The 10,517-nt window shown below is 46.2% G+C and overlaps 1 protein-coding gene across 2 annotated transcripts; it reads right to left on the reverse strand.

Annotated features, from left to right (window-relative positions):
- Window positions 1-5,491: 5,491 nt before the first annotated feature.
- LOC135899488 (putative nuclease HARBI1) lies at window positions 5,492-8,939 on the reverse strand. 2 transcript variants are annotated; one of them, XM_070541325.1, is made up of 4 exons: window positions 8,280-8,939; window positions 7,987-8,168; window positions 6,797-6,938; window positions 5,492-6,288 (listed from the first exon to the last, which is right to left on the reverse strand). In XM_070541325.1, exons 1-4 carry the CDS (start codon window positions 8,530-8,532, stop codon window positions 5,987-5,989), a joined length of 879 nt encoding a protein of 292 aa, XP_070397426.1. In that variant the 5' UTR covers window positions 8,533-8,939; the 3' UTR covers window positions 5,492-5,986. The 2 variants fall into 2 exon arrangements, with proteins under 2 accessions (XP_070397426.1, XP_065284829.1); XM_065428757.1 differs by having other exon boundaries at window positions 7,987-8,939.
- Window positions 8,940-10,517: the final 1,578 nt, after the last annotated feature.

Raw genomic sequence — 10,517 nt, forward strand, 5'->3', positions numbered from 1 at the left:
GGCGGCTCACACGCGTGATGACAACACTCTCACTTACTGGTTTGATGAGGATAGGCAAATCCGCGTTGGGAATGACGACATCGATGTCATAAATGACACCTGCTGTGGATGCATCATCTATCGGGATATATGAATGCATTTTGATGGGCCCTAGCACCGAGATTTGCTTCAGTTTTTCGAGCGCACTCCCATTGGTAACATCCATTGCGAGGACATTTTTGCATGCGTTTATTATGTCCTTAATTTCGTTCGGCATGACCCCTTCCGAGAAAACAGATAGTTCTTGCCTGTTTACAGTCGGAGGTTGTTTGAGGGCTCTTCGGGTACGAACACGATGGCGTGAGGCCAGCGTTCAGGCCTTGACTTCAGAGTCGCCGTGCTCGCTTGCGTTGATGGGTTCGCGTTGACAGTCCTCCTTTTGGCCCTCTTTCTGCGTACAGTGATGAAGCTATCATCCGATGAGTCTTCATCCGACATCGAGTATAGTTCAGTGTCCTCGGTGGCACTGAGCACGCTTCCCCTCTTGCTCGTGAGGGACGGCCTTGATGACCTCTGGCCAGGAGGGCCTCTGGAAGGCTCCGCGTCCATGGCCACAAGACCGGGAGGTGAGGCACCAGGAAATTCCGAAGAAAGCGTCGGAAACCAGAGAACACAGATAGAAGCCTTCTAAGAAGGTACTTCGTCGTCGTCCTGGAAATTCCTAGAAAATCACATGAAGGTATACAAATATCTATGCACACCTGAGTATAGGTGTGCACTCAACATATTAAGGTCCCTGAAATAAAGCTGGGCCCTCGCCTATGTCTTCTGTCATAGGCGAGGACCCTCTTTCTGCCATAGTGCAGTGCTGGAACATCAAATGAAATTAATTGTTGTCATTGCAACATAACACAGCATACAGGCCAACTCCGCAGAGGTTCCATTAAACAGAAACAAATTCTTGCATTTTGCACTAAGTGTGCTTGCCTTCCTTTCTTGGCCAAATCCCATCATATCACAGATTACACGTGCAAGCCTCGCATCACAGACTGCCCGTGCAAGCCCCCAACTCGAGCCAGTGCCGCAGGAGTGTGGAGATGTTGCGGCTAGCATAAGTATCGCGGCAATGCAAGAGCATGATTATGCTTCTGCAACAGTGCCAGGTTAGTGATGGTCCCTATAAAGAACTCGGTACATGAAGGTATCATGTGACAAACTAGTGATGGGGAGTTGGTATTCCTTACCAGTGCATACACTAATGCTGAATAAGCAGCTGTGAGCGGAGTGGTTCTCTTTTCATGCTTAATGGTACTTTTACATGCATCATGATACCTGGAAAAACTGAAACGTGGCCCCAATTTTCCATAGACATTTGTTATGCACAAGCATAAGTCATAAGCATAAGCACCTATACGAGAAAAAAAAGTGAGAATACAGCCACCGAGTGTTGCACTTACAGTCAAACTGCCTCTACAGTCAAACGATTGTTCAATGGTACTGCGCAAGCGTAGACTGGCCAGCCAGTCAGTGCTTTCCAAGAGCGCAAAGTGACAAGATGAGCAAGAGAGATCAGCAATACCTTGCCGATGTCACCACTTTGCGCCATTGAAAGGTACTCATCGACGGGCCAGCCGACGCTCATGCGGAGCTGTTAAAAGAATGAGACCCTTGTACTTTATAACATACGTTGCGATGCCAGTGCCAAAGAAATGTGCACTTGCAAGAGTAAAAGAAAAATAAAGAACGTGACGTTTTGAGCCCCATATGGGTCCCTTGATCACAATGAAGATGTAAGCATGGGTTCCTGGCAAATACGTTGTGAGATATACAAACACTTACACAAACCTTCATACAGAGGAACAATAAGTGCAGACACCAGTCTCTGTTCCTGTAGTGTGAATACAGCATTATGGTTATGCATGGCACAAACATTGCATTGGAGAGTATGCAAAGAAGTGTTGCGTAATTAAATATGAGGTTAGATTCATATTTCTTATTTCTTCTTCAACTTCTTATACAAACAGAGAAGGCACTGCCTCCTTTTGTAAGGCTATTGTTGTCCTACTTGGAACATGGTGACCATGAAATAAATTGTCATAAATGTGGAGAAAAAAAGATAAATACATTTTTTTCTGACCTGTGAAAATATAGCTTGGCAACACTTGTTTGAAGAGCATTCTGCTAAAAAGCATACTGAATATAAAAATGTACTGTTCTTCATTAAGCTTTCTTAAGTTTACAGAATGCGTGCACCATACGAAAGCTCTCTACAGGAATGTCACATATGAATACATAAACTATTTAATGTCTAGCTTACTTGCGAAACACCCATTTAGCAACTAAACATATAGGGTGAATGAAAACCTTGTGCAAGAACAATGAAATAAGAAGCGCCAATGCACATGACATGCTGATGGTGAGAGCAAACAACCAGCCTTTCGACACATTTAGCTGAAGCATCTTACGCAGATCATTCAAACTTGCACCGCAGGTACAATTTGAAGTGTTTTAAGATGTTTGCGACACAGTATAAAAATAACGATTTTCATCATTTAGGCCTTTGATGCATTAGCTCTGTGTGCACAAATGCATAGACACTGCCTCAAGATATTAATTGTTTAATTACCACTATAAATGTGCTACACAATGGGAAGGATCGTACACATTAATCTGTACATGAGTTGAAGTGCTCATGGATAAAGTTAACCCATGGGGGAACATAAAATTGTACTTTATGTTAGTCAAACACAATTATCGAACTAACACACACTCATGAGTATTCACCGTTGTATGAGACATTGTTAAGATAGCCTAGACATCAGAACAGAAAACTGACAGGCCATCTTCGCAGCTGCTGTCATTGAAAAGTTGTGTTGCCGGGTGGACAACAGTGCAAGTTTTGCGCCTTTTTATTGAAGAAGCGGTTGAAGCACTGGAGACTACTTTCGATGATACTTTCAGTCGAAGTTTTATTTTATCAGACTTTTAATCTGCAAAATCTGCCCAATAGTTGAAATTCAGTCGTCATATCTCATGGTGCATGATGGTGTAAGCAGAATTCACACAGAAATGTTTAACAAGGCAAAACTGTCAGTCGCATCAATCAATTTCTGCGCGGTAAGGAAAGAGTTAATTGTTCTCATCCAAAAACAATTTCACTATCAGAGGTGCCACAGGGGAGGACTAGACCTAAATTGTCAGGACTCTCAGCAATCTTTGGTGTTCACTGAAGATACAAAAATAATGCATGTCTACAAGCCAACCTGCAAGCCACTGGAATGCATCTGCTGCAGCAGGTTGTTATCCTCTAGTCAAATATGAATGTATAGCAAATGCGTATACTGCATTGGTAATAAAAAACACACCGCAAAAGAAATATAGAACAAGTGAAGCAAAACAACAGAACTTGAAATAACTAGTACATGCTTTTTTGGCCATGGTCATCTCTTTTGCAAATGAAATGATGATTTGCAGATGAAAACACATCCTTAAAATCCCACTAAAATGTATGCAGTCATCACAGCAGGACACCGTCTGCATGCTCCCCAAGTGCACCGATGACTGTGGTGCAAAGGATGCACAGCAGCGCCGCCACTTTGGCAGCAGACCAGCGTCGCCTGCTAGAGGTGCAGGAGCAACACCTGCAGGTACAGACAGGGTTCATGCAGCAAATCTACCAGAGCATGGCAACGGTACTATACTAAATAATTTGGTTTCACATGCATCCTAAAGATCACAGTTTTATTGCCGTTACTTTCAACAGATCGCAGCACAACAGGTAGAGCAGACCCGATCACTTCGACAATTAGTCACCACCCTGCAGCAAATGCTTGCAACTTTGCAAAGGCGAAACTAGCTATCAGGTGAGTTGGGCATTGGTTTCCCTGTGAGCACACCAAAGCTATGAAAGGCAGTGCATAAGAAATGGATGCACGGTTTTCTCCGAATAAGCTGCCTTGTAACCATACTTCCCTGGATATAGACAGTGCATGCTGACCACTCCGCTGAACAATGAGACATGGTTATCTTTTTATGAGCAGTCCAAGGAGACTGTCGCCAATAGTAAACTGGTGAGCGCTTGTGATGTGATTTGGCATCACTTGGAAATTAGATAAACTTTGCAGTGCTGCAGCAAGGGAAAACTTTTTTTTCTTTTCACTTTAACTAATGCCTAACTCGAGCAGTGCTGGTAACCATGTGGCTGTGAAATCTTGTACAGTGACATTTTATTTAATGCGTAGCAAATTAGACACTTACAAATCACCCACGTCACCGTTACAACGATGCCAGCATTCAAGAATGGCACTTAGTTGGCGCTACGTCGATGAATGCGAAAGCACTGCAGCCATGTCAGCAGAAGCGCGGCGACATCATGTGACCAGCGGTGTTCGTTACAAGGTGCGCACAACACAAGGTCGTGGGTTCGACTTCCACCAAAGGTCGAGGGTTCGTAGCCTTTCTGCATTATCATGTGGTCACGCCGCCAACACTGCATTTCCTGCCTCATAAGCCAACTCAATGCTTCCGCATTAAAACAAGGCCAATGAATGTGGACAGAGAAAGGACGAAATTATTAAACATGCCGTCCAACAGAAATGTGTCGACTTTGTAGTGCCACTGTACCTATTTCATCACTGTGGCTCCCAGAAAAATATCTGGGACTATCCTGATTGATTCCCACGCAGGCAAACATATTCTTTGCTGTGCACATTAACAGTCACACCTTTTCCTCCATTATAATGGGAGGAGCACATAGCAAGAGGAGATTCTCCACAGACACTGGCTTACATACATCTCACTACTGAAGTCTACATAAAGGAACAAGGTTAAGAGCGCCCTCAGGCAGTATACCAAGCTACACAAAGCTCATACTGCAGACTCATCCTGCATGCCCAGTACACCAATAAATGAAGCACTTCTTGCACATGAAAATCACGTTGTCTTGAGAGAACACTGATTATGCACACCAGAGCATCACACTGTAGGCTCATCACCAGGCACACCTAGCACATCCCAGATGGAGAACATGTTCGTGTGGCACGTGAAAAAAAAAACTACCTAAGCCAGCATACGCACAGCACACTTAGACAATACACCCAGGCATCACACTGGAGGATATGCATCCTGCACGCCAACTGTTGGCAGAGTGACTGTGCTGCAGGTCTTGTGATATCGAAGTCAGTGTTTCAGGGAAGGTAACATTGCTAGCTGCTGGTCAGGGTCACAGATCTTCCATTGACCAGGCAGACTGCCTTCTTGGTATTACCTTTGGATTCTCCCATCCTCGCATCATGTGGTCGATTATTCTTCACCGGGACGGTAAAACAAAATGCCGTGACGGTAGTCCGAGATGTTCTCACCGCGCTGATGAGAGTTCTCACCTTCTCAGAACCTAGGGCTAGGGTTAGGGCATAGGCTCAGCACATAGGGCCAGAAATGTAAGATGAGTATGCTACTAGGAGCACAATATTGCGGCATGTGGAAATCAAACCAACAAAGGTCTGTCCTATTGCATTAATACTGAACATAAATGGAGCTTACTGGAGGCTTCTCATTGTTTGCCGCTATTATAACGTGCAATGGCACATGAAATCTTGTGGCACATAAAAAGAAAGTAATCCCTGTCGTCCTCAATGAGAACTGAAGGGTACATGACATTTCACACTATACTTGCACCAAGAAAATGATAAGTGTCTTTCACTACCTGCCAATGACACGCTTATGGACGAGCTACTAAAATATGCTGCGTCTTCCAGCTGTCCGTTGCTTTCTGCAACAAAAACAAAAAAATACCATAGATAAAAATAAAAATTTAAATAAGAAAAAAAAACGCACTGCGCTTGCAGGGACTACAATTACTATTTTAATGGCTGTCATTTGCAGGGTGGCTACATGGATATGCTGAACTGCTGGCCTGCTCAGAACATTTGCAGCATCCTTTCGCGTTTCTGCCTGCCCGCCCTGTAGAGTGCTGCCGCCGTCACATCTTCGCTGTCATCGTATGCGTTCAGTCTCCGTCAAAGTCGTCGATTCCAGAGGTGCAATCTGGCTCTGGAAGCTCAGCGCGCATGCACAAGTTGTGCAGCACTGCGCAGGCTGCAATGATTTTTGACGTGAACACTGGCCCATAGTAGAGCGCCCGGTGCCGTTGCAGACACCTGAAGCGCATCTTGAGGACCCCAATACAGCGTTCCACAAGTGAGCGCAGCGATGAGTGGGCAGTATTAAACATGGCTGCAGGGCTACCAGAAATATGGTTCCCAGGAACAGGTGTGACAAGCCATGGCTGGAGCGGATAGGCGCTGTCACCTGCACATTATTTAACAATGCATTGCACACTAAATAAATACCTTATTTGAAGACATGAGACAACAAGTAACCTTTCCGTATCTCAGAGAATACACTGATAGCACATGATATTTCAATGAACTGACCATGTAAAAAATTCAATTACTGTATGGAGTATTGCCTTGACAATTAGATTTATTTTCAGTCACCGTTGTGTATTTTACTGCATCTCAACATATGTGCACAACTAATTTCATAGTGTTTCAGTTTTACAAGTTACAGAAACTACGCTTTCACGTTAAATTGCACAACATTACTGTAGATTTCGTTCGCAAAATGTGAGTGATAATTAAGAATGTACATAAATTTGCCAAATGTGTGTGACATTTGCAGCGATCTTAGACAAGCAGAAAAATCTGGAGAGCAGCCTTTAAGTAACTTTAATTGTGCCACTTTCATGAAAACTCTTTCCACACTAGTATTACCACCACTGCTCACAATTGTATTTCGTTCATTGCAAGTCACATACCAAGCAGGTATTCACCACCATGAAGCAGGCTCCCAGATCGGCACTCTGCGTAGAGGCTTGATGCTTTCCACACAAAAGAGTCGTGCACAGATCCTGAGTATGAGGTTTCGAGGGCAGTTATTCTAAGGCTCGCATCACACACCTGCAAAAAATTGTGTGTTAGTTACATATCACCGAGTGCTTTGCACAGTAAATATTATGGTCATACAGGACTAGACAATGATACAGTGCAATATTCATCTGGTTAAATTTATTTATGCCATCTACATCAAAGGACGACGTGACATTCTTCTGCTGTTTTGTTTTCTAGAATGCCCGAGCCCTTTCAATTTGCTTTTTATTTAACTAAATGTTTCTTACAACGATCGTGTGCATCGTTTCATTTACCGAAAGATTTTTTTAGACCGATCATGCACATCCAAAATAAAACACCTGTCTCTGAACACTGTTGTTTAAGTGTGTTTCTCTATGTCAATGGGGCGTCACATTTATGTTGATGTCACAGGGACACGGTCCATCTCGATATCGTTCGACCCATTTTCGTTGAACAAAGTGACTAACGGTACGTCAGACGTACGCAAAATCCCAGAAGCTAAAGGTACGTCGAACGCACCTTTCGAGGCAAAGTTTTGACAGGGGTTGCAGAAGTCGCGGGGCGCGCTAGTGCGGAGCGCGTCACAAGTTGGCGGTTGGACGTAATTATATCGATTTAGTCGTTTTTTTAGTAATTGTAACAACGTATCATTATTTCACATTATTGGCGGCGCCTCCAGGACACCCAAGCTAGAACCTGGACTGGTCCGCAGGTTGGGGCGCGCAGAGGCCTGCCCGTGCCAGGTGTGTATAAGATCGGCTGTCCGCGATAGATTTATTATAATCTCAGGTGTTCTCCTGAGGCCTCGGTTTGCTAGTTACATGTGCCCTCCTGGAGCAGTGCTTGTAAAAAATCCAATCTATCGTCGCGACGGAAAAGGCGGCCCGCGACTTATGCTGGTGTTATACGGCGCACTTTTGACCGCGATCAAGCCCGATCCGGATCGAATTGGTCGGTCGTGATTGGCTCCTTTGCACAAAATGTGCGAGAGAGCAAATCGCAGCCGAGGATTTCGATCCCGATCGGTACCGATAGCGATCAGAAGTGTACCGGTCAGAACCTTGCCCCTTTAGACGCAGCGTTAATAAAAACTCACCACCATGACGTTCAATGCGTAATAGCCTTTCCGGCAGAAGTAAGCCGCCTTCTCGGCATCGTCCCTCTCCGATGGTGCGCGAATGCACACAAATGTGCCGTCCACAGCCCCGACGCAACGCTGGAACCTGCAGTTGCTGCGCACGAACCCTTCGGATGCAGAAGTCAACGCCCGTGTATCGTCTGGAAACGAAATCCATGCGTCGCCGATGCAATCCACGATAGCCTCGATGACTGCGTGAATCGAACGACTAACGCTAGATTGACTTGTAGCCAAGTCACTGGCAATCGCACCTTGAAATCCGCCTGTGGCAAGGAAGCGAAGCGCGCACAGGACTTGAACTTCTATAGTCAACGCTGTGCAAGTGTTCACTCGCTCACGCACAAGCACCGGACGAAGCTCTTCGCACAACCACCGTGCCAAGTCCTTACTCAGTCGATACCGAGACCGGAACATTTCCTCGGGCATCTGGAACGCATCGCCATGCTCACGAAACTGCCACTCTTCCTGCAACTCCACCCACTGAACAATACAAGGCACTGCCATTGATTCTGCGTCCTAAAATCTACGAGAGGCGGCTGCGGTCTACGGCTGTAACTACGGGGTGCCTTCTGGAAGGTACGTAGAGCCCCCTCGTTACACCAGCACGAGTTCACGTTAGAGTAATAGCACAAATCGTCTTGTAAATGCACTCACATAAAAAGTTTTGTTTGGGTGCTCTTAATAAACAAAAAATAGGTTAATTTGCCCTTCGTATTGTTTGCATAAATATATGCATGCTCCTATGCGGCGACGCAGCAGCCGCCTATTCAGCGTTGCCACCGCCATTGCATATGGCCACTCATTACCATAATTCGCGCGGCTCGTCGCAGCAAAAATTATGGCGGAAAATCTCAGAAATGGCGGCCCAGCGTAACGTCACGCATCGTCAAAATTACGTTTACGAAACAGCCCTTCCTGTGACGCTCCTCACGAGATATTCCTTCAGCCAATCGGCAAGCTGGCATGGCGCATATCTTGGATCGCCACCACATATTCGTGCAATTGCACATGCATTGCACTGGCTTGTGAGTGCTACCGCCCACATTCTTTTTGAAGCGCTAAAATCGCAATATAGCTGCCAAGGACCAAAAAAATGTTAGTCCATAAAATTTGCAGCTCCACGTCACGTTTCGTCACCTTGATGAAAACGCGAAATTGCATTTTGCAATACTTCCGCTTCCCGGCACAAATTTCAAAACATGTGACCTCTCGATAGCCAATCAGAGAGTACACATGGCGGATAATGGCGGCCGTGCAGCCGCCATGTGTGTCCAGAATAGCGCCCCTGATTGCATGTGCGACGCGAATTGTGTACAATTATCTGGAAGACCCGCGGGCACCAGCGATTACTCTGCAACCTTTGATAACTCACGTATACAAGCCGACGCGCTTGACCGCCAGATAAAATTTTTGCCGATCGCTGACGGCGTGCGCCGCTATAGATCGACTACGCATTGGATCGGCTCTGCAATGCTAAATGCTTCTGGTCCATGGATCTCAAGTTTGGCTACTGGCACACAGAAGTCGACGAGAGGGATTGCGAAAAGACCGCCTTCATCATTCCAGACGGCATCTGTGAGATAAAAGCCATGCTATTCGATCTGCGCTCGGCGCCTTCAAGCTTTCAGAGCGTGATGGACACGATGTTAGCCGGGTTAAAGTGGCAGACCTGTCTTGTCTACTTGGATGACGTTGTCGTCTGCGCGGGAAATTTCGACGATTGCCTTAGGCGGCTTGCGAAAGTACTAGAGGCCATTAAGTCACCAAGACTCGCTCTGATGCCAGGAAAGTGCCACTTCGCTTATGATAAACTTCTGTTCCTGGGCCACGTCAGCAGCAAATCTGGAGTACGCCCTGAGCCGCAGGAGACAGTTGACCCCGCAAAGTTCCAGCAACCTATCAACAAGAAGGGAGTGCCTAGATCTCTTGGCATCTGTGCCCACCACAGACGCTTTGTTAAGGACTTTTCAAGCGTTACTGAACCGCGCTGACACATATAACTAAATGTGATGTCGAGTTCAAGGGGGAAACGCCGCCAGCCGATGCATTTCAAGAACTTAAAAAAGACGCATGCAGTCGCTGCCGGTACTTGCGCGATTCGACGAGGACGCCGATACAGAAATCAACACTGGCGCCAATAGCCTAGGCTTCGGTACTTTCCTAGTCATGAGTCGTCATGGGGAAAGACTACTTTACCCGCTAGGCTGAAACGAAAGCTCCGCCTAAAGGCAGTGCGGCCGAAGTAGCCAAATTTTCCTCGAGAGCATCCTGCTGCGACGAGCTGCAGCTCTGGCGTTCGCTAAGGAGCGTTTCCACCGGCTCTCCTTCTGTCATCATCATCGGGTCTGGCATAGCACACTGGAGCAGAGTGGTCTCCTACGCGCTGCTGAAGCTCCCGGCGCTATTGTTGGAGAAGGGACCTTCCGGCGCGGTTACTGCATCGACGCCACAAGTTGTCGAAGCATGGAGACCACGCGTGGCTCCAATCC

The sequence above is a fragment of the Dermacentor albipictus genome, chromosome 6, assembly GCF_038994185.2.
Source record: "Dermacentor albipictus isolate Rhodes 1998 colony chromosome 6, USDA_Dalb.pri_finalv2, whole genome shotgun sequence".
Classification (NCBI taxonomy): domain Eukaryota; kingdom Metazoa; phylum Arthropoda; class Arachnida; order Ixodida; family Ixodidae; genus Dermacentor; species Dermacentor albipictus.